Here is a 25,513-nt window from a genome sequence, read left to right on the forward strand (position 1 = left end):
TTTGGTGATCAAGAAACTTTAATATCCATGTTGAATCCATGTTGTGCTGTTTAATATTTTTGTGGAAACCTTTCCCTTTTTTTCGTGGTGGTGGGGGGGGGTTCTCTGATAAATAGAAAATTCAATGGAATGAAATTTATTTGAAATAGAAATAGAAATGTCTTTATTGTCACTTGATCAATTTAATGTTCTTGCTGAATAAAAATAAATACATAAAGAAATTTTTAAATATTATATGTTTGAAACCCAACAAGTTTTGACTAAAAAGTGTGCCAATTAGTCAGATATTTTAATGGAATTCAATTATATTCATACATTTTTACGTGTGAATGAAATGTCTAAACACTGTTTGGAACCGCTGTATTTATACAGCAGATTCAAATGTGGACGACTTTATAAACACCGTAGCTTCTGAATCAAGCTGGCATTGCTTTTTCCCTTTCTCATTTTCTCTCTTTCTCTCTGTTCTGTCATTTTCCATTAGACGAAAAAGAAGAAACTTCAATAAGCAGGCCACAGAGATCCTGAATGAATACTTCTACTCCCACCTCAGCAACCCGTACCCCAGCGAGGAGGCCAAGGAGGAGCTGGCAAAGAAATGCTCCATTACAGTCTCACAGGTGAGACACACCAACATTTACCCCATACAGAGATGCAGAATACATATGAATGCTTTGAAATTAGTGGTCCAAAGACACTAAACAGCTCTCAAATGAGGTTGAAATGAATTTTTGTTCTTTCTGATTTATTCATTAATTATTGTCTCCTCAGGTATCCAACTGGTTTGGAAACAAGAGGATCAGATACAAGAAAAATATTGGAAAATTCCAAGAAGAAGCCAACATGTACGCTGCCAAAACCGCCGTGAGCGCAACCAACGTCTCCACCCACGGCAGCCAAGCCAACTCGCCTTCCACCCCAAATTCGGCAGGTGAGCATTGCAACAAATCAACACACAAACAACAGATGTGTTTGTTTTTCACTGGTCTTTAATAAGTTTTAGAATATAGTCCTGCTAGGGGTGCAGAAGCAGAAAATTTCATTTCATCAACTGGCAGAAAAGTACTTCACCATGATAATGTTTTGAATATTCAACAATTTCTGCTTTTAATGTCCTCCTTTTACTGTAGCATTCCCATGATACCTCTCTTTATGACGTCCAGATCTGCCTCCTCTTTATCTACATCAGCAGCTTGACCTGCAGCATTGCTCTTATATGTCTTTCTATTTCCACAACCAATAATTCAGCTTTTACTCACCAGTACTCTGCTATAAATAGTTTTTGGCTTAAATTATATTCCATTTTATCTGGTGTGAACGTACCTAAGCTATTAACCGGCTTGGTCATTGTTGTCTGTTTGACCTCCTGGATGTCATTATGACGAGATGGTCAAGCCTTTTGTCATGTAGCCTTGAAGTGATTAGAGGTCCATGTACATTTGATTAGTGCCCTGCAGCTTTTAAAGCGGAAATTAAGTTAAGCCCTGCTCTCTCTTAAACATCTAGGGAGTTCTCCTCCATTAAAAGACAAATAGCATTCGTTAATTCCTTCTGTGACTCAATTAGCACATCCTGAATGACTTGGCTGTGGCAGTGTAACTGTACTGTCCATCTTAGATGTCACTGTAGAATTAATAGAAGTCTGTTTTGGTCCTTCTTTACCCATTGTTATTCTGGAAACACTTTAATAGCTATTGCAGTTTTTTTTAGTGATAAGCTAATGGTGCGGTCACATTAAGTGAAAGTTCAATAGAAATCGTCAATAGGGTAGCAATGTATGAAGCACAGCTCACATAAAAGTCAATTCCAAACAAAGCAGCTTTCTGTGTGATCAACTCTTAATGTGAAATTTGCATAGGGAAATTTTTCGCCCTCAAGAATGTATGAATTCTTATTGAAATGACAAAATTTTACCTACACAAAATTAGCTGAAAAACAGTAAATATTACTTCATCTTAAGACTTAATGTGTATATTTTTTGGCATTTAGCTACAACATAACTCTCTCTACTAAAACAAAACAGCTTAAACTTGCCTAGGGCAGTTAGCTAGCCATCCAGCCTTGCCAAGATGGTCAGACAGGTCTGTTTTGATGGTTTTAGAGGGATTTGGGAACTGGCCAACCAGCTAAAGACCAGCATGTCCAGGCTGGAAAAACAGCTTTGAAGAGTAAACAACTTTAGGCAGATCTGCAGGGCTGTTCCTAAACCTATTAAACTTCCGTGCTGTCTATTTTCTATATAGACAATCCTTTTCTAACTGAAAAGGAACCTGAAAAGGGACTGATTTATTTTACTCGCTAGCATTAAAAAAAGTGTAGTGCTTCTCATGTGAAATGCACTCGAGACTAGAATGGACAATTTATTAAGGTCTGGGTGATAAATCAATACATAATATTTACTGGAAAAAAATGAATTCACAATTTCGATAATAAACTGTTAATTCTCCATATTTAGTCTACATCTTAGATGATCAGTTGTGTGTCGAAACTCAATCTGCTAAAATAAATTTGGTTTAACTTGAAGAAATTATGACATTAATATATTACTATTCTACAGTAAAATGTACTTCTTTAAGTAATAATAATAATTATATTTTTTAAGAAATATCATACAACCAAGATATGTTTCATCCATGTTTTATTTTACAGTATACAACGTTTTTGTCCAGCACTTTATTTGACAAAAAAAATATAAATGCAATCTTTTGTTATATTTTCAGTTGGTTACCTTTTAAAATGTATTGATTAAACTGCTAATCAATTTTCATAGGGCTCTCAATTAAAAGTTGAATTTACTTTTGAACAAACACATGATATTTGCATTCTCCAATCTATTAATAAACATGTGGAATGCAGTTATTTCGCCATTAATGGTTTGAAATAAATTTTGTGATATTGATATCAAATGATATTGAAACTAACAGTGCAGTCCTATAATAGATATAAATATACCTAGCAAACAGAAATATTAGGTACTTTTGGATTAAATGAATGAACTATAAATATAATTATATCAAACAGAATTTCTCTCAGCTCATTCTAACCTTGGATTTAGGATTTGGAACTCGGTACCGAGATTGTGTGGTTTTCAACACATAACCCTCACATACAGTACCAGCTCTGCACTACTAACACTCCTTACTTCAATCTTACTGTTGCATGACTGTTTCTTGTCTTTATCTATCCCTATCTTTCTCTGTCTCTTTCTCTCGACCTCTCTTTCTCTTAGGTTCTGCTGGTTCTTTTAACATGAACTCCGGGGACTTGTTCATGAGTGTGCAGTCTCTGAATGGGGACTCATACCAGGGGGCCCAAGTGGGGGCCAACATTCAGTCACAGGTAGGGAGTGTCGCTAAGAGAGAGGGCAGATGACCAAAACTAATTTCACTCAGTTAAACCTAATTTAAACCTAAGCTGCAGTTCAAACAGTGGGCATGGATCCATCAATACTACAATTCTTTTTTCTGCCTCTATTTATTGAATTTCTAAGGTTACGTCTACATTAATCCGGATACATTTGAAAACTGTGTTTTCGTTTTAAAATGCTCTCCGTCCACACTAGCGTTTCTCATCCACACTGAAACATCAGAAAATTTTAAATTCGCTTTCTGCGCATCGTAAAGCCTCAAAAAAGCTCACTGCAGATGACACACGGAATGTGTCATGCTTTCATGCTGTTTTTCTGACAGGATTATTTTATTTACAAAAATAACTCCCCATTAACTGACGCGTCCAAGTCGCAACTGCCCTCGCAAATAGCAATCGCGAGTAAATTTGCTTTCAACTTTGCAGGACTGATATGAAGAGTGTACAAAGCAACACAACTATAGCAATAGTGTAAAAGTGCATAACACATAACGTGCACAATGCCAGTATAAACACGGATATCTATTGATATAATATGCGTCACATGACTAAACTTGCGCCATCGTTTTCAAAAGCCTCTGTTTTCACAGTCTACAGTCCTACAACGCAAAAACTGCGTTTTCAAATGTATTCACTTTGGAGAGAGTTTTTTTTTAAAGTTCAATTTTCCTTGATTAAAAATGGCGTCTCAGTATGGATGATTGTGCTCCTGCCCTTTTACGGGTTACTTTGTTGACTGAGCTTTGATATCCACAAAATCCCCCTTGCAAGCAAGCACATGCTATTCTGTAAAAAGAAATAAATTTTTTGTTCTTGTGTTTGCCCATATTTTCATAGGAAGTTTCTCCATTAGTACTGAATGGCATGTCTATGTCATATCTGATCAAATAGTCATCATCTTGTTATATATCCTTGTCACAACAAAGTTCATCTCTCAGTGCCAGTTTGCTCATCATAGAGTCCGGAGCGTGTACATTTCTGTTCGGCCGCGGCTGACATGACAGGCCTCCTGACCTTGAAGACTGACTGGGGTTACAGTTTGCCTCTAGCAGTTGTACACTGCTCCGTGGCCATTGTCAACTTCCAAATGAATAGACCATCAAATACAGTCTTGGAAACAATACAGCTCTTGTCAGCGGGTTTGAGTATCTGTCATGCTGTCACATCTGCCACCGTGGCAGCCTGACCTTGCCCGGCACACTAGCATCCAAACACAGGGTGTTTCGGTTTGTCCCCCTTTGACGTTCTGAATATTTTCATCCTATAACGAAGTAACTTCTCCAAAGGCTCAGGGTGCTTCATGAATATTCAGTGCTGGAATCCCAGAGGGAATCTTCTGAAATGAGTTCATGTGGTGCAAGAGTTTTTCTGTGTATTATGAACGTAAAGAGTAACAAAATATATAAAATCTTTTGCATATAGCAGCTCTGTGGCGGAATGGATAGCAGTGAATAAAATGCATGTAATATAATATGTATGCATGCATATTTTTAAATGTAAATTCATAAGTGCTGTCAAAGGATTAATCGCATCCAAAATAAATGTTTTGGTTTATATAATATATGAGTGTACTGTGTATATTTATTATGTATATATAAAGACACACAAAGTATATATTTAGAAAATATTTACATGCATATATTTATATTTATATAATTGATATTATATATTAATATATTTAATATACAAATATAAACATTTTCTTAAATATATACGTGCATGTGTGTGTATTTAAAAATACATAATAAATATAAACAGCACACATATATTATGTAAACAAAAACGTATATTTGGGATGTGTTTAATTGCGATTAATTGTTTGACAGCACTGAAATTGTAAATATATTATTCTGCTTTATTGCTTTATAACTGTATTATAATTTGTATATTTGTGTTTTTTTTAATGACATTTAATTCTCTAAATTCACTCCAGTAATTACACTCTAAATGTTTATTTTTTCATATCAGTCTGGAAAAATATCATGTACTTTGTTTGATATCTGCAGCACAAACATTTCATTCAACATTTGATGACCTTTTTGGCTGCCAATATCCTTTTGATATCTGGGTGACCTTTTCTCAGCACAAACGTCTTTGTTTTGTATCTGTATTGTCTGACCCTGTCTTTTGTTTGTGTTGTGTTCTTCTGTCTGCAGGTGGATACTCTTCGCCATGTTATCAGTCAGACAGGCGGATACAGTGAAAGCCTCGCTGCCAGTCAGATATACAGTCCACAGGGCATCAATGTGAGTCCATACTTAGCCTGTTTGTCAAGATATATATATATATTTTTTTTAAATTGTCTCTTATGCTCACCAAAGCTGCATTTATTTGAACAAAAATACAGTAAAACAGTAATATTGTGGAATGGAATCACAACTTTAAAAAACTGATTTTAATATATTTTAAAATGTAATTTATTTCTTAATCCAGCCATTACTCCAGTCTTCAGTGTTACGTGATTATTCAGAAACCTAGTGAAAAATAAATATAGCAAAATGTATTTGAAATACATTTATTTCATGTTCAGGTCTACTACAGATACATTTACATATTTATGTACTTAATAAAATTATCCTGCAATTGCAAAAAAACTAAACAAATGTGTGCTTAATGCACTTTCATTGTGTGGAAGTCTAACTAAAGATATACTGATGTATATTTGATTGTGCTAAAGCCGAACTATTGCAGGAATAAGAAATATTATTCAAAAATCATGCAATCCTCATCAGTAGTGACATTAAAACCCATTTTAGGTTTAATATTTAGAAATGTAATTTGTGAACAGTTATTCCAAAAGAAGTGTATGTCAGTAAATATGTTAGAAGATATGAACTATAATTAGTGTGAAATAAATGCATTTTAAACATTTAACTTTTTTACCAGTGGAATCTAATATACTGATTTGGTCCTCAATAAATTTTGTATTATTATTATTATTATTAGTGTTGAAAACAGTGCTGCTTAACATGTTTGTGGAATAAAAAAGAAAAAAAAAGAAATCTTTAACAGTGTAAAAGCTTTTAATGATGAGTTTAATGCAAAAAAAAAAAACAATAACAATCAGACCCCAAAACTTTAAATGGAACGGATTTGTGTATACAAAATAAATCATGTGTATCTACTGTATATATACATTATATATATATATATATATATGTACACACACACACACACACACACACACACACTGTATATATAATGTTATACTTTCCACTGTCTATTGGTGCCAGCGGCAATATGCACACTAGGAGCAGTCACCAAGGCGACCGTAAATGTGACCGCTGATCAGTGTTAGTGTTACCTTGGCTCCTTTAGCCACATAAACACCAACAACATCAAAGAAGCCCAGACACAGGTGTATTCAGGCCATCAAACTCATTCAGAGCCTGAGATGGTGTCCTCCACCACAGCTCTGAGTGCACATTAAAAGAATTGTGTTAACCAGAGCAGACGAGCAGCTCCAACCATCAGTTGCTGGGGGAGGAGTGTTTAAGAGAGAGGGAGAGGGAGACCGGGAACACAAACGGCAGAGGCCAGCATGTAAAATCCACAGCGACAAGCCGTGTCGCCAGCAGAGGAAATTGATCAGACAGTCTCAAGGGAGGGCTGAGTAGAGATTTGGGACAGCAATCCAAGTGAATTGGTCATATCACACATCTGCCACCTTAACAGCACTGACAGGGAGCCAGCAAAGTGTGAGGAGGAAAAAAACGGAAAAAAGACAAACACACTAACAAAGTCTCTCTAAATAGCCGCTCTGATGCAGAGCTGAATGTGTCCTGTGGAAGTGGCCCAGTGCTTCTGTGCCACCTATGGCTGATGGAGAACATGTTTTTGTCAGGACAGCTTACAGTGATGTTAATTAAATCTTTGAGGTCATTAGAATACAATATTTATGAATTCAGTAATGACGTATTATCGGAAAAAATATTTAATTAACTTACATTTTACATTTACATTACATTAATATTTAGTAATTTAGCAGACGTTTTTATCCAAAGGGACTTACAAATTAGGACAATGGAAGCAATCAATACCAACAAAAGAGCACAAAAGTACAAAAGTGTTATAACAAGTCTCAGTTAGCTCAACGCAGTACACATAGCAAGGCCTTTTAAATAATATTATAAATAAAAAAGAAAACACCACTATAGAACAGATAGAATAGAGCAAGCTAGTGTTAGAGGTCTTTTTTGCTTTTGTTAATTGTATAATAAATGAAAAAGAAAACAGATAGAATACAAAAAGATTAGAAAGCTAGTTAGAATTTTTTTTTTTTTTTTAGAATAGAATTAGAATAGTGAGTGCTAAAGTTAGAGGGTCAAATAAAGATGGAAGATGTTTTTAGATGTGTTTTTATTTTTTTTTTTACTATTTACATTTTTAGTGATGCACCGAAACGAAAATTCTGCGCCGAAACCGAAACCGAAAATTTAGGATGCACTTGGCCGAAAACCGAAACTGACGCCGAAAATGGCTTCTTTTAAAAACGTATATATATATTGCTTGGATTTAATGGATCTGAATTGAAAAATCACAATATAATAATCAAATTTTTATTAACAGTTACATAACAAAACATAAAATATTTTTTACAATACATATAAATAATAATTATTCTTCAAGTTTTATGTTCCATCAAATAAAATAGTTTTTTTAAATTTGTGCAAAAAATATCAACAATTTTGGAGATTTTTGCAGAACAAATGTTACATATTGCAACTTTGGTGTCCTCTCGTATAGGGCTGTCACTTTTGTGAAAAAAAAATCCTGTTCGATTTTTGAGACATAGGCAAAGTGTTCATTGAATCGTTAGTAAATTGCCTATATTTGGCGTTGATCCGTTTTTCAACGCCAAATATAGGCAAATCCACCGACAACTAAACAGGCATTAGGGCGAACGTAAAGAGTGCGCTTGAGACGTGCACAAGTCAGCAATGTGGACTGCCATAACATCAATGAAAAACATTACTGAAGGCTACATTGATATTATGCACTAATAGGCTCTGTGTGTGTGTGTGTGTGTGTGTGTGTGTGTGTGTGTGTGTGTGTGTGTGTGTGTCAGAACCTGCAGTTGCTGAGTGACGCGCGTTCGCTGCGAGCGTATAGTGACGAGCTGGACGCGCTCCGAGAGAAGGCCGTTAAAATCGATTCCCTGTTTTCGTTTTCGAAACTTGTGTTGGTTGGTCCGATCGATTGTGCAGCTTTTGTGACAAGCTTTTTTTGATTGTTACAGCCCTTTGACATGCTTAATCTTTGATAGGCAGACGCGTGATAACAGCTCGACCGTGAGTGAAACCTAAGCACTTGCTCACGGATGGGAGGGGCGGGTGACATTCATTTTCGGTTTACGTTTTCGGCTGTTTTTTTTATTTCGGCCCGAAACCGATAATGCCATTTCGGCCGAAAATTTTCGGCGGCCGAAATTTCGGTGCACCCCTATACATTTTAAAAGTAGATAGTTCTGAATAAATATCTGAATAGACATTTTATTTGAAAATGTATTTTATTCACATACATTTTTAAATGTACATTTCTGAATTAAAATCTGTAAAGAATTTTTATAAAAATTAAAAAAAAGATTAAAATTTAAAAAGATTTTGAATTGTTGTGAATTAAATAGCCTACAAGTCTAAATAAAGATCTAAAATAAATATTTTATCTGAACACTATGGAAGTTTTTCAGAATTATTTTTTAAATCTATTCAAAGTTGCATGTAAATATTTCTGAAATAAATTCAATCTGAAAAGACGGTTTAGCCTAAGTGTAAATATTTAAAGATGATATATTTTAGCAGAATTTTTGATTTATTCAAATGTCTTCAAATGTTGGCACTTAAAAAAGATTACATTTTTAATTATTATATTTAATTATTTTTCAGCGACATAGACTTCATTCAACAATATTTTATACCTGAACACCTGTAACCATAAATAACAAAGAAGAAAGCGGCAGCCTGAACATTTGCATCATAACGCTGTAATAATGTAGCCAGAGAAAGTGTCTCAATCTTCCAACAAATTCACTGTCTTAAATAACATGATGTTTTTCCTTCTCCACCCAGATAAGTTATTCGCCTTTTTTTCGGCTGTGGATAATGACGGCCTGAGACATAAAGCATTTATGTGGGGGAGCTTTCGTCTTGCCCATGCACTGTAATTACGCCTTTGAAATAGACATGGGGTGTCACCAAAGCTGAAGATTTGAAAAGTTTTTTTCTCTCCTCGCTCTGCTCTTTCTTTTTTGATTACAGACTGCCTCTATCTAAAATAACAGGCTGGGAAAATAAGAGGCTGCCAAAGCCCATTTCTAGTCCTTTTTCTGATGGCATGGAAATTGCTATTAATGCCCCAAATGCTCTTTAGGCAACCTGTCTCCCGGATATGAAATGGCCTCGATTTTAGGTGCCCATTATACTTTCATTCCTTTAGCCAATGTGATAATTTGCAATAATTGATTCCTCCATCATCTGTCTTTTGAAAATCATGTTCTGAAAATCACTCGTAATATGCAGCATAATGTCATTCCTTTTTACTGCCTCACTTTGTGACTCACTTCTTGCAGAAGCGTGTTTATAGTGAGGGAATTCATCATGGTTGCTCTCGTTTAGATTTCAAAAGGTTGTTTGTAGCTGCTCGCTTGCATCTTTGCATTTGGATGAGTGTTGAAATATCCACTTTTTTAAATTTTGTCTTTGTTTTTGTTTTGCTTTTCTCACTAAAGGCGAATGGTGGCTGGCAAGATGCCCCGACACCCTCCTCAGTGACCTCACCCACGGAAGGACCCGGGAGCGTCCATTCTGACACCTCCAACTGATTGGGCACCATCCATCCTCACAGCACGTGGGATCTTCAGACTAAAGATCCAGCGATCCACCCTCCTCAGATTTGGATTAACATCCTTCATGGCCATACACAAACATGCATACTACCATGGAACATTTGGGATACTTTACAAGATTTTAGAAAACAATTATGAATTAAAAAAAGAAGAAAAAAAGATGTGTTTGTACAGTTTTCACAGTGTATTTTAGGTGGGACAGGGCGACTAACAAAAACCTGTGACTGTTTCAGTCTTATGAGGCAATTGTTAATAATGGAACAACCAGTTTTTGTGTTTCAATTTAAATGCTTCATTCTACCTCTCAGAAAAAAGAAAAAAAAAATGTTACCACTTGATATAATGCTTGAGAGGAAGCTCTCCTTATTGGTACGGTCAATTATTATTGCGTCTTTTGTGTTCATAGTGATACTGACTATTTGTTTTTTGTTTTTTACTGTTTCTCCTTTATCGTTTTTCAAAAGACCCTCCAATATCAGTTCAGCTATATCCAAGTATTTCCTTTGCCCGATAAAACAGTTTTTTTTCTTAACTAGGGTGTGTGGAGGTCAGTCATACCATTTCAAAGCCGATTATCATATTTTCCCCATAAAGGCCATCAAAAGCTGTCCATTAGATGATGGAACATGCTTACGTTTATCGTAGAGAGCAGTCCAAACAACTCTGTTGTTGTAGATTTCATTTGGAGTCATTTCCTCACTCTGTTTGTTTTTGAGGACACTGTCTGCGAGTCGATGAAAATATAACTGATTCCGGAAATGGCGGAAGCATCAAGTCATTATGGTCTGTAATGATATTTCCTCCCCGCTTTCACTTCAGATTGCTTTCAAGCGCTCCCTTATTCCCTTTCTCCCTTAAGTGAAGGAATTTGACATAAAGAGCAGTATATTTGTTTGGTTTATATAGATGGATGCCCTTTACTACCCCAAATTTTTTAGATCAAGCACTAATTCTCTTTATTGTTTTGAATCGAAATTTGTTTTAATATAGTCCCTTTTTAAAAATGGTATTCCTTATTATCTTACTTTCTCCCAAGAAAACCTTGAGTGTTTCATCAAAAGGCCACGCTTTAACAAATGCGAACATAACATCTTGTTGTTTTCTGTGTAATTTCAAGAATGAGAGCCAACTGTGAGTGTACAGTTTTAAAAACAAGCAATCTACTTTTAACATCACAGCCGAGTGTTGCCGGTAACCAAAATCCTTTGTGTAAACGCTGTAAAAGAATATGAAATATCATGCTTCTAGCTGTTCAAACATAATGAGCTTTTTTTTTTTCAGTAGCATTTGTAAGGACGTCAGAAATTCAGATGTGCAACATACAAGTGTGTCTCTGGCAGAAAGCATATGTGTTATTTCTGTTGGCCAGTTGGTATTGCTGATGCCACTGTTTCCATTGTGAAATCATGACGGATTCAGCTCTTCTGCCTAATTGAAAAAAATTATCTTGAAAAATCCAATAGTTAACTAATTTTTGTTGAAAATATATCCCTGTCTGTCAGGGCTCCGGGTAATGAAGTTTGTTTTGCAGTACATTGAATCAGAATCCATTTAAATGGGGAAGTCATTAAGTTAATAAGATTTGGGCATTTCGACGGTCACTCTTAGCTGTGTTTATGCAGGTAAAGTGCCATACAAGCGCTTAATCTTTATGGACCCTTTGCCCTGAACCCAGAAATCCAGTTCAACAGCTTTCAAACACTGACTTGACTTGGGATGAAGCCAATCGATCGCTAATATGACCTCGGTGTCTAATATAATATTATCCCCTATTAATTTGTGCTCTCTAACATATGTTCTACCAAAAACATCTTCTTGAACAATTGCCAAAAAGGAAGACGCTCCCCCTCTTTAATAGATTTTTGGGGGAAATGTTTGGGAATGTTCATCGCTATTCACTGTCAAAACCAAAAATGTAAAAACTGAAAGTAGCTTGTGTATGTATAAGAAACAGAAATATGTGACAGATATTTCATTGCCTTTGCCTTCAATAATGGCTCTGAAGATTCTTTTTCTCTCTTTATTCATTGTTTCTTTTGTTTAGCTCTCATTATCAAGACATTCTGAAACACCAGTTCATATTTTTTTGTAATAGTTTGAAGATGATCATGCTTATCCATATGAAAATACAACCATATGTCATCTGTTATTTGAATGACATGCGTTTATGACTCACTCTAGTTTTCTGATTGTTGCCATTGTGAAAATGTATATATATTTTGTGAAATAGACTTGACCGCACCTACTATAAATGCATTATTAGACTTCACAATTATGTACCATATCAAGCATTGAAGTCCAGACTGTTGTGTTTGGGTTTCCCTCACAATTCCCACACACTTTGTCTCAAAATTGACATGATTATCATCAATAAATGTTGTATTGCTCACTGAACAGTATTGATACACATCAGTATGTATTTTGTCAAATTCTCTGTTTTGTTATTTTTTATAAAGGTTTTACAGGGTTTAATGCTTTTCTTGTTCTTCAGTTCATGTTTAGGGACCATTTTAGTAATATAGTAAAGGAATTATGGATACACATCTATAAAAGGTTTCTGTAATTTGGAATTAGATAACTCTGTCCATGACTTAGCACTTCTGGTCCAAAATCACATAATTTCTTAAAGTCAACATTTTAAAGTCAGCTCTTAACACATTATCTAATTTTACTTTATTGCACGTGTTTTGCTTACAATAAAATACTGCAGTGATTTGAGTAAATCCTGATGTTTTTTTTATTTTTTATATTTCTATATTTTATTATTTAACCTTTTTTTCTGCATATATACAATTACATTCTAAATGTTTGAATGTTTGGGGTTGGTAAGTGTTTTTTTTTTTTTTTTTTTTTGAAAGAAGTCTTACCAAGACTACATTTATTTGTTCAAAAATTCAGTAAAAACAGTAATATTGTGAAATATTGATACAATTTAAAATAAATTTTTTCTTTATTTGTTTATTATACTTGGGTCTAGGAGATGAAGCCACAGTGAAAGTCACAAATGCAGTCAAATAAAGATTATACTGTATGTAAATTATTATAGTATAACAGTCATTTATCTGCTTATGTGTCTCCTCCGCAAGTGCTTTAGTAACAATAAAAATGAATTGTTGTGCATAAAGATATTTTAGTAAAAATAAAAAAATCTAAAAAGTAATAGAAAACTATTTTACATTTATAAAAAAAATCATATATTATTATACCAGTGTTTTACATTTTAGAATTATTTAATAATTTATTTATTATATAAAACTTTTTGTAATTATTGTTGTACTTTATCCAATCACAAAGTTATCTTTTTTTGATGTTTTGAACATTTCAGTTGGTGTTTAGATTATATGATGACCCTACCATTTAAAAGTTTGTGGTCAAGTTATTATTCATTTTTTTTTCTTTCATTAAATAAATTAATACTTTTATTCAGAAAGAACCACAAATGTCAGTAAAGGCATTTACAATATAACAAAATATTTTTTTTTTCTGAACAAATGCTGTTCTTTTAAACTAAAATAAATATCATGGTTTCCATGAAAATATTGAACAGTACAAACAATAATAATATTTTAATAATAATAATAAATCATAATAATAATAATATTCAGCTTTACCCTCACAGGAATAAATTATATATTAAAATATACATTTTCTTTTCATTATCCTGGGCTGAATATCATAGTAAGCTTTGCGATATTAGTTACACAGACCTTCCTGAATGTCATCGTGTTCCTGCTCTGAGTTCTGTCATTCCCACAAAGAGTGAAATTGGGCCAAGGTCAGACCTAGACTTCACAGGTCTGTCAGGGTCTCATGCCTCTGGATTCAGAGCAGCTTTAAGCTACTCAGCCTCAGGAGTACTGGCACTTTGTTTTATATATACATATTCTGGCAGCCATTTCTCACTGCCTTCCATGAGGGGGGCTGAGGGGTGTGAGGAGGGCCGAGGGTTTTAACATGTCTCCCACCTCCACAGGCCCATACTGACCCAGTCTCCCACCTCCAAACTGCAAACAACCCCACACGTCTTTCACCCTAAACATCCTGAATCCAGCTCATCCACATCTTCCACTTGTCAACATGTGAGAGAGATGTGAACGCTAACAGAAATTAAATGTGAAATTGTCCTCTGTAATGTCAGGTCTTATTTCGCTTCCACTGTGGAGAATATTGTTGCTGAAAAAAGCTGTAGAATCTCTGGATCACATAGAGGACATTTACACAGATATTGATTCAAATACTGATTATTTTGACATTATAATTAATACAGAACTGTGAGAAAGGTGTAGTCTGGTGTGTAGTGTATTGGTAGGAAGTATCAGTTTACATTTTGAAACATTAATTTTGCCATTAATTTAAATATTTCAGTGAGTGAGATTTTTGTAAAGGAACGAGTCTGACAACAGCCAGTGCTCCACATCATCTGTCTGGAATTACATGAAGAGTCAAAAAAAAAAAAAAACATTAAAATTAAATTAAATTTATGCATTTAGCAGATGCTTTTATCCAAAGAGACTTACAGTGCATTCAGGCTATCAATTTTTACCTATCATGTGTTCCCGGGGAATCGAACCCCCAACCTTGCGCTTGATAAAGCAATGCTCTACCAATTGAGCTACAGGAACACTAAACACATTTTAACACATTAAATCCAGAAGAACTGTGCCAACATCTCCGAGACACCTGAAGCAACCTTTCTACAAAGCTGTTGGGGAAAAAAAACTTTTTAAATGCAAAGGATGGTCACACTGTTGATTTGATTTAGATTTCTTTTCTTCAGGCATCTTGGAGACGTTGCAAAAGGAATGTTTGGAAATGTGTGTTTATATAACAATAAGTTCCAATCAACAGGAGATATTACATATATCTGCCTAGAAGAGGACGCGTGTCTATATCGGCTTAAAGCAAGACAAGGAGGACAGTTTGAGTGGCCAAAGACTCTCCAAAGATCACACCTGGAAAATTCCATAATACAGTTGAGTGTCTGACTGCTAGATATCTTACAGTGGTCCATGTTTGGATTTTCAAACAGGGCAATGATCCAAAAATGGACATCAAAATCAAAACAAAAAATGGGTCACTGATCACAAAATTAAGGTCTTGCCATGGCCAACCCAGTTCCTTGACCTGAACCTTATAGAAAATGAGTAGGTTGAACTGAAGAGGAGAAACAACAACATGGAGAATCGTCTTGGTTACGTATGTAACCCTCGTTCCCTGAAGGAGGGAACGGAGAAATTACGAATGGGATCTCGCCCGAGAGCCCAATCACCTTCGAGTGGTACAGAACGAGCAAATGGTACACAAAGTACCTTGGTCTGCGGGATTTGCATCGCGAGCTCCGCCCCGCAGAGCGGGTATATAAGGAGCAACGCGAGCAACTCGCATTCAAGTCTTCGCTGAAGAGCTGAGCCAGTGACCCGGCCATTCAGCGGAACAGCAGTGTGGCAAGGGGACGTAACGTCTCCGTTCCCTCCTTCAGGGAATGAGGGTTACATACGTAACCAAGACGTTCCCTTTCAGTCGGTCACATTCGACGTTACGAATGGGGTCCTTTACAAAACACAAATGGCTGTCTTCCAGCGACCAGTGTGAGTGATAGCACCCTGTCATAAGGCCAGCACGAGTGAGGGCCTATAGCTCACACAGAATACATTGGGTAGCATATTCCAGCTGGACGTATGCTAGCAGACTGCCTGCCCGTGGGAGGATTTACAGAAGGCAGGTATCCACCAAGGTGGTGAGGTACCCAGCCCGCAGGGTGGAAGTTTCAACGACAGAACTGGCAAAGGGCTTGCCAAGGGAAAGACACATGCTGCGGAGAGACTTACTGTGGACATACACACGTGGGATTGCCCAGAAAAGGGGAATCACAACACATGGAGGCACCTAGTCCCACACAGGGCTGACCAAAGGGCATGTACGCAAGTGTTGGACATAAACAGTGCTGGAGGAACCCAGGGTTCTGAGGGGAATAGCGCACGCATCCAGTCCGCAGAGTGGAATGGCGCAGCAAGTGGATTGACACTGAGCAGGTCCTTACTGGCCCTGCTGGAGGACACGGGCTCTACACGGAGATTATAAAATCTTGCGAATGTGTTAGGTGTCGCCCAGCCCACAGCTCTACAGACGCCATGCGCCAGCGCCTAGGAGGAGGCTACACTCCTAGTTGAGTGAGCTCTCAAGCCAGGACAATAGCATCCACTATCCAGTGGGATAACCTCTGCTTGGAGACAGCCTTTCCCTTCTGCTGGCCTCCGTAACAGACAAAGAGCTGGTCTGAGGTCCTAAGGCACTGAGTTCTGTCCACGTAGGTGCAGAGCGCACGTACTGGACAGAGCAGAGCCAGGGCTGGTTCTGACTCCTCCATGGGCAGCGCTTGCAAGTTTACCACCTGATCCCTAAAAGGAGTGGTGTGAACTTTGGGCACGTACCCAGGCCGGGGTCTCAAGATAACATGAGAGTTAGCCGGCCCAAATTCCAGGCACGCTTCGTCAACTGAAACTGCCTGCAGGTCCCCGACCCTCTTCACCGAAGCCAAAGCCGTCAGGAGCGCAGTTTTCAAAGATAAAACTTTAGCACAACTGAGAGCAAGGCTTCGAAGGGAGCCCTCTGCAGTGCTGATAGAACCACTGCGAGGTCCCAAGAGGGGACTTGCTGAGGGCGAGGCGGATTGAGCCTCCTTGCTCCTCTCAGGAACCTGATGATCAGATCGTGCCTCCCCAGAGACTTACCTTCAACAGGGTCATGGTGAACCAAAATGGCGGCCACATAGACATTGAGGGTGGAAGGAGAAAGCCTTCGTTCCAACCCCTCCTGAAGAAAGGAAAGCACTGACCACCTGTGGTGGCAAGGTACCTAAACCTTCCGTGACCCGTCCAGAACCCACACATGTAGGTTCCACAGATCGGGACGTGGGTGCCAGAGGGTCGTTCCCGAAATGCATTTGAAAATGTGCTTGGGCGTTATCATCTTGAACGGGAGTCTGTGCAGAGCTTGGTTCAAGGCACGCAAGTCCAGGATTGGCCGTAACCCACCTGTCTTCTTGGGTACTATGAAGTAAGGGCTGTAAAAGCTGGACTTCATGTTGGCTGGAGGGACCGGCTCTATCGTCATGCGACCTCCGCGCGCATGACAGGGGCATCTTTGCCCACCATCGTCGTGTGGACACCCCGAAACCTGGGGGGATGCCGGGCGAACTGAATCGCGTAGCCGAGCCTGAGCGTCCGGATGAGCCAGCGGGAAGGTCTGGGGAGCTCTAGCCAGGCTCCCAGAAACCGAACCAGCGGGGTCAAGGGGACTACAGGCGTACCCACAGTGGGGCAGCGTGGTGGAGCAGACAGCCCCGGCAGTGGAGGCATAGCGTCCCGTAGCGGGGGCTGAGTGCGGGCACTCGTCTGATTCCAAGTAGCAAAGAGGGCATGAGAAGGCGAAGCGTTCTCGAGCCGTCTTTGCATGGAAACTGCCAAGGGGAGAGGAGAACGAGAGCAGCGATGAAGCACGTCGCCAACTATCGTTCGTGGCCTCTTGGGACCTGGAGGTAGAGGAAACAGCTCTTTTAGTGAAGGTTTGGGTACCACCGGCCGCAGGGCCAGTGGTGGAACAAAAAGAAAATGAGGACAAAGGATTCTCCCCCAGCCCTCCTCCGGGGAAGGAGTGATCCTGCTACCATCTCTTGATGAGCTGACTTCTCCAACTCCGGGTCGCCCATCTCAGGAACGCCGCTTGGCCTGGCGTTTGGCAGGCTTAGGGGCAGAGATGGGTTGCACCGCCCTTCTGCGGCCATCTCCTCGCTGCGGCCGGGGTGAAGGCTGCTGCTGTGGCCGAGCGGGAGTGGAGGAGGCCGCAGGGGGGCGCCCTCAGTGAAGAGCAGGCTGAGGCGGCTAAGGCGGCTGCGCCGGCGGCGAGGTGGAGGCAGCAGTGGGCCGCCGGGGCAGGATGTGTCTGATGGCCTCAGACTGCTTCTGGGTGGCAGAGAACTGCTGGGCAAAGCTCTCTACCTCGTCGCCGAAGAGGCCATCCTGGGAGACCGGGGAGTTGAGGAGCTGAGCCCAATCAGACTCCCTCATGTCTGCCAGGTTCAGCCATAGGTGGCACTCCTGGACCACCAAAGTGGACATCACCTGACCCAAGGAGCGCGCAGCGACCTTCGTTGCCCGGAGAGCGAGGTCGGTAGCAGTGCGCGCCTCCTGCAAAACCCCTGGGTCAGCACTGCCCTCGTGCAGCTGCCGGAGCAGCTTGGCCTGATAGACCTGAAGTGAGGCCATGGAATGCAGGGCAGTAGCGGCCTGGCCCGCAGCTCTGTAAGCCTTGGCCACAAGCATGGATGAACGCTCCACCGGGGGAATCCCAGCATACCCCTTGGCCGCCCCGCCATCGAGGGCAGTGAAGGCGGAGGAAGTACCAGAACGGTTTCGGGCAGTTAAAGGTGCCTTCCATGAACTGGTTACTTCCTGGTGCACTTCCGGGAAGAAAGGAACCAGAGGGGGGTGCTGGCGATCCGCACGAGCAGCCCCCAGGAACCAATCATCCAGCCTTGAGCGCTCAGGACAGGGCGGAGGATTCCACTCAAGCCCGATGCTCTCCGCTGCCCGGGAAAGCACAGCTGTCAGCTCGGGATAGGACTCGGACAACGCTGGCACTCCCGAGGGTGGCAACGCAGCCGAATCCTCATCTCCCGAGGACTCAAGCCCGCCTTGTGATGTTGCAATCGACATACGGTCCTCTTCGTGAGCCCCGAATTAGATGTCAGGAGCCTGAGAGGGTCCAGGTAACTCTTCCGGAAACACAACCGGCTGCGGCGTATGTGAGGGGGGTGTGGACCGAGGAGGTTGGCTCGTCGGGGAAGCCCACACAGTAACCCTCAGATCACCCTGGACACCAGCCGAAGTAGCCCTCTTACGAGAAGAGCTAGAACGGGGTGTGGCAGAGGGGACTCTATACCTTTTAAGGTAAGTGAGTCTCGATCTCAACGCCGAGATGGTCATGTCCCCGCAATGAGAACATGAGCCATCCACGAACGCAGTCTCAGCATGCTGGAAGCCCAGACATGTGACACAGCGATCGTGGCCATCATGAGAAGCGATGTATCGACCGCACCCAGAAACACATGGGTGAAATGACATCTTTAAAAAGACGCAAATCGGCCCTTATCTCTTTTGTGAAAGAAATTTGCTCTTTCAGAGGTGTTGAAGCGCTCAGGGGAACGCGGGAGCTGTTGCAGGAAACCCAGACGAACCGCTGATCGCGCCGTCACACCAACACCAGCTCTTGCTTGTAGCACTCCGGTAAAAGCAGCACGTGATGTGCTCGGCTCCGAAGAAAAAGCTTGAATGCGAGTTGCTCGCGTTGCTCCTTATATACCCGCTCTGCGGGGTGGAGCTTGCGATGCAAATCCCACAGACCAAGGTACTTTGTATACCATTGGCTCGTTTTGTACCACTCGAAAGTGATTGGGCTCTAGGGCGAGATCCCATTCGTAATGTCGAACGTGACCGACTGAAAGGGAACTGATCTCAATGATCTGATCTCTTGTCAGACATTCTCCAGACTCATCAGGCATTATAGGTGAAGATTCAGAGCTGTTATTCTGGCAAAAGGAGTTTTAAGGAGTCTTAAAGTATTGAATAAAAGGGCGCCATTAATTGTGGCCAAGTATATAAAAAAAAATCATAATGAGATTTTCCCCTCATTTTAACTTATAACACACATCTTATTACAATTATGTGTTGAAAAGTCAGGCAAGGGCTTGTGGCTGAAATAAATACTGTTGACTCATGTGACCATTGATATTGTGTGCTATTTTGTTTTCCTGCATCCATATACCAGGAGAACAGATTCAATGGCATTGACAGCGAATCCAGCACTGTGTATTGGGAAATTAAAAAGGGCAAGAGGAACATCTGTGGCCAGTTCCATTTAATTCTCTTTATCTGTTTGGCGCTGTTGGAGCCTCCCCGGTCGCCTCTGTGTCATTTGGCATTCCATCTCACGACTGATCTTCTCAGGTTTGAAAGGACAGGACAAATCCCAGAGATAGGCCGTCTGCTCCAGACGCTCAGCCTCTGCATATCAGCCACTCACAGGAGGGATGAGAAATCCCCTTCCTGACACTCGCAAAGGCTTCCTTTGTGAAACCTACTGAATTATCTGAGCTCTGCACACATAAGCTTTGGTGCCAGTCAAATATTGAGCGGCTTCCAGCCAACTTTAAATTATATTGAGCCCATGTCTTTCCTCCAATCGGAAATGTAGGACCAGTGAATGCCTGCTTATTTTCCCTTTTGTATTGTGTTTCAGATCATAAAAGTTTTATTAAAATTCTGAGCACCTACAAAATGTAATTGTTTGCTTAAAATGAAAGTTTATTTTTAATATTTTAATAATTTGACTGGAAAAGTTAAAGGTTGGTGCATTTTTAATTTTCACATTTCCATATAAACAGCAGCATGACAGAAACATCGGCTCAAGCAATGCTGTGAATTCAGGGCAGGATTGTTTGTTTAACCAATGACAATCGGGGAGTGTTTGGGAAACATGTATGAAAACAATAATTGTTCTTGCAGTTTCAGTTGTTGACACTAATGACACAACAGAGCGCTACAGTGGTGATTATTTTTTTTGTAGGCCAAGCATGATTCCTTCAACAAGAACCACAAAAGATTGTTCAATTGACTTTTGGATCATTACGGAAAATAAGTTGACAGTCATTAAATATATAATTTTTTTAAACCCTAAATAAAATACAAAAGATAAATGTAGGCTGTAAATAAACTACTCAATGGTCATATGACTTTAACATCACCACCATTAAGCTTCTGACAATCTTTCAATCTTTATTTAAAAAATAAAATAAAATAAAAAATCCTGTTAGAAATGGATGCAAGCACAATGTACAAGTAGACTAATGAGCAGACAGGTTTGTTTGTTCAACATGATGTTTGATGTCACAGACAACTTCTGGAGTCCCATTTAGCTATTGTTAGCAACCGACAAGGAAAAGCTTCTAAAAAGCTGAAGGGGTTTTACTGATGTAGGGGAGCACAGGACACAACATAGCGCAGAGTTAGTTGTATCACAAATGATTTAAATATCTTAACACATGCTTGAATAACATAATTTACAGTATTTATTAGTTGCCATATCAACACTATATAGAGAAAAAAACTGCACCAAAATGCTAAAATCTTTTAAAGAAATGCCCGAACATTCATTTATACCATAATAAAAGTAGATTTCTGGCTTTTAGTATTCATTTAAAATGAGACAAATAAGCTATTATTTTAATCTCCAATCTGTTATTTATCAGTCTAACTTGCAGAAGAAACAAACCGGTTTTAAATTCCAGTTGAGCAGCTGTAACACTGTGTTACAATGTGCATACATTAGTTACATAGTTTACTATTATTAAATTATTAAACTTCAGGGAAGTCGTGGCCTAGTGGTAAGAGAGTTTGACTCATAACCCTAGCGTTGTGGGTTCAAATCTTGGGCCGGCAATACCACGACTTAGGTGCTCTTGAGCAAGGCATTGAACCCCCAACTGCTCCCTGGGTGCTGCAGCATAAATGGCTGCCCACTGCTCTGGGTGTATGTACACAGTGTTTGTGTGCACTTTGGATGGGTTAAATGCAGAGCATGAATTCTGAATATGGGTCACCATACATGGCTGAATGTCACGTCACTATGCTATTCTATGACTTTATCAATTTAATTTACACTTCTACATTTACGTTAATTAATTTGAATGAGAAAGCAAGTGAATAAAGACTGACAGTCAATGTTTAATGTTCAGAAAATTATTATTTCAAGAAATGTTGGCCCATTCATGTTGGCCATCCCAAGCATGGTTGCAATGTGTTCATTTTATTCTAAAAAAACGGCATTATTTTACTTGAAAATGTTAATAATTTTATTTTATTGTCAAATTATTTTAATTTTGTCTTTTTACATTTTTTTTATTATATCAGCCAACATTTTAAGTTGGCATATGGACATGTTACAATGTGCCCTTTAGATGTTACAATGTACCCCACCTAAGGGGCATGTTGTCACATTTCTCTTACATTTTTTATTTTTATTTTTTAAAGTAAATAAAAATATATATACTGTTATGAAACAACGTGACATAGCCTATTTGTACTACTTTGTACGAAATATTACACTCTGAACCCCATGTGAATTTACACAAACTGAGAAAGTCAAAAAAGTTTTCGACTGTGCCCCACTCTCACCTATTTTATGTTGAAGAATAATATCTTGAGTCACAGATCTTATTTCAGGTATTTAACCAAAAGAAGCCCATTCATAAAACACAATGACTTATAGATGATGAAATCAGAAGTGCTAAAATGCTAACTACTGTAGTTTCTGGGTTTTGGCTTAAAAAATATTCACTGAATAGATATAAACTGTTCATTTGATGTCCTTGACATGACCGTTTAAAAAGGGGGGGGGGGGGGGGGGGAATTCAAGAGCTTGAGATGGAATTCAGTTAAAGTGTTTTTTACTTGTTAGACTACAGTCACTCAAATGTCAGTTTCCCATGAATGTGCTTTCCACATGCTTGAGGTGACACTACACAAGCAGTAGATCAGTGTGGGGTGGTGGGTGCCTAGATGACCGGCGTTAATTAGCCATCTCAGCGCACTGCTGTCGCACGAGCGGGGTCATGCAGCGTGGCAGCGGCCATGACTCCTGCTGATCTCATTACAGTGGCAGGGCTGAGACCTCGCTGGCCAGGCCCGGTAATGATCACACCCTGTCAGGCCTGATCAACATCTCACCCTCACTCTCCCATCAGTGGGGTCACAAGCACACAGTGCACACATTCACAATAACACGCTCCCATACAGTACATTCCACTCTCACCAGTCACAAAAAAACACATAATGCATTTTACTTCTCAATGTGCTAGACAGATTTTATTGTGAAACTCTAGTTTATTATATATATATATATATATATATATATATATATATATATATATATATATACACACACACACACACACAAACAGTATATTATACTGTATATGTTACATTATATGTTATATTAATTAATATGTTTATTATACTGAATTTATAATAATATTAGTAAAATCCTATATGTAATTACACAACTGTTTTTTCTGTAAGACTTTTTTTTTTAAATAAATGAATACTTACGTTCAACTGGGATATGACAATAAAGACATCTATATTGCAACAAAAGAATTCTGTTAAAATTATGTTTTTTTATTTTATTTTTTATTTTATTTTTATCAAATTTTATCAAAGAATAAGTACATTTGTCATGGTTTTCACAAAAATATTAAGCATCTGATCTATTTTCAACATTGATAATAAGATTTATTTGTTTGTTTGTGCACCAAATCATCATATTAGAATGATTTCTGAATACTAGAATAATAGCTGCCTAAAATTCAGTTACAATCACAGAAATACTTTGCATTTTAAAATATGGAAACCAGTCATTTTAAATTGTAAATATATTTTACAGCATTTTCTGCCTTTTCATTTAATTCTTTTCATTCTCATTCTAGCCTTGGTGAATATAAGAGACTATCAAATTTTTTTAAGAATATTACCAACCCCAAACTTTTGAACAATAGTATATGTATTATCTAATGCAGATACAGATCCCCTGTAAAGACCTTGTCTCAGAGGAGCACCAGGACAAGACCACAGGAAACAGATGATTCTTCTGCACAATCTGACTTTGCTGCAGCCTGGAATTGAACTACTGGTTTCGTCTGGTCAGAGGAGAACTGGCCCCCCAACTGAGCCTGGTTTCTCCCAAGGTTTTTTTCTCCATTCTGTCACTGATGGAGTTTCGGTTCCTTGCCGCTGTCGCCTCTGGCTTGCTTAGTTGGGGTCACTTCATCTACAGCGATATCGTTGACTTGATTGCAAATAAATGCACAGACACTATTTAACTGAACAAAGATGACATCACTGAATTCAATGATGAACTGCCTTTAACTGTCATTTGCATTATTGACACACTGTTTTCCTAATGAATGTTGTTCAGTTGCTTAGACACAATGTATTTTGTTTAAAGCGCTATATAAAAAAAGATGACTTGACTTGACTTAATGCTATATGATACATTTTATATATTATTATATAATTTATTAAACCAAATTCTAAATAAACTGAGATGCTGTTTGTACTGTAATATTTACATTTAAACTGATTTTGTAAGATGTTTTGAGCAAAGTAACTGGCAAACTTCCTTTGCTCCAGGAACCTGCTGCAATGATGGAACATTTATTTGTCTGAATGTTGTGCAGAACGTTTAGCCAGAGGCTACACTGTAAATGAGTTAATCACAGATCACAAAGACTAATCATCCATAGAAATGTTGGCAGATTATTTGTTGGGAGCTCAGCATATTGCTGGATTACCACTCTTGCAGATGGACCCCAGATGGGTGATGGGATGGGGTGTGGCAGGCAGGAGGAACACAGTCCCGTACAGTCATTTCCTGTCGGAATCATCCGAGGTGGACAAGAGTTGACACCTGACCCTCATATCATCTGCTGCCCTTTTCTTACAGACACAAAGAGTAATTATGAGGAGCATCTCCTTCACAGCAGCAGAATCTGACCTAAACATGTGTGCTCTCACTCTGATGATGACACTATTAATATAAAGATGGATAGAGAGTTTTATCTTTTAGTTTTCATGCAAAAATGGAAATTGTCACACCACTGACTCATGTTAATAATAAAAAAAAACAGTTTGATTTTTCTTATATTTAGCAGATTCTCCAAGCTACTTTTTCCATTTATAGGGGGTTGTCAAGCACAAACAAACAAACAAACAAGCTACCAAATGGACTGTAGCAAGTTCATTTGGAGGAAAGGAAGAGGACAAAGGGGTCGGCAGGACTGCTGACGTATTTATTTAACAAATAAAATTAAAGTTCACAAACACCAACTGGTGATTTTATTCTGATACGTCGGCACAACACTCTCGGTTTGCTCTTTCCGGTTTCGGTTTCCGGTTTGCGCCAGCAGTCCATCTCTCTCTCGCTTGCTTCCGACTTTCCTGGCGTTTTATACTCTCTCCACGCCAATTACTAGAACAAGAAACAGGTGATGATAATTTTCGCCCAAACCACTCACTTACCGCTCGTCTCCTGATTCTCTCTCCCGCTGCAGACTTCGCTAAACCACGCCCCCCCTGCCACAGCACCCCCCCCCCCACATTTCTGGAGAGGAAGTCGGCCACCACCATCTGAACACCCGGCCTGTGGATCACCTTGAACTTAAAAGGCTGAACAGCTAGATACCAACGAGTG

At 39.1% G+C, this 25,513-nt stretch overlaps 2 protein-coding genes across 4 annotated transcripts in view; one reads left to right on the top strand and one right to left on the bottom strand.

The window, feature by feature from the left end:
* LOC132096665 (pre-B-cell leukemia transcription factor 1) overlaps positions 1-10,531 on the top strand; it is a 71,488-nt gene extending 60,957 nt beyond the window's left edge. The window contains exons 5-9 of one of the 2 annotated variants that reach the window (XM_059502167.1): positions 485-620; positions 772-931; positions 3,230-3,339; positions 5,523-5,612; positions 10,094-10,531. In XM_059502167.1, the coding sequence (XP_059358150.1) occupies positions 485-620; positions 772-931; positions 3,230-3,339; positions 5,523-5,612; positions 10,094-10,186 (589 nt within the window). In that variant the 3' untranslated portion in view covers positions 10,187-10,531. The remainder of the gene's footprint in view (positions 1-484; positions 621-771; positions 932-3,229; positions 3,340-5,522; positions 5,613-10,093) is intronic. The other variant, XM_059502168.1, reaches the window with a different exon arrangement.
* LOC132096671 (elongation of very long chain fatty acids protein 1-like) overlaps positions 1-25,513 on the bottom strand; it is a 642,822-nt gene that overhangs the window by 241,323 nt on the left and 375,986 nt on the right. The window lies entirely within an intron of this gene.

Source organism: Carassius carassius, chromosome 20 (genome assembly GCF_963082965.1).
Source record: "Carassius carassius chromosome 20, fCarCar2.1, whole genome shotgun sequence".
Lineage (NCBI taxonomy): Eukaryota > Metazoa > Chordata > Actinopteri > Cypriniformes > Cyprinidae > Carassius > Carassius carassius.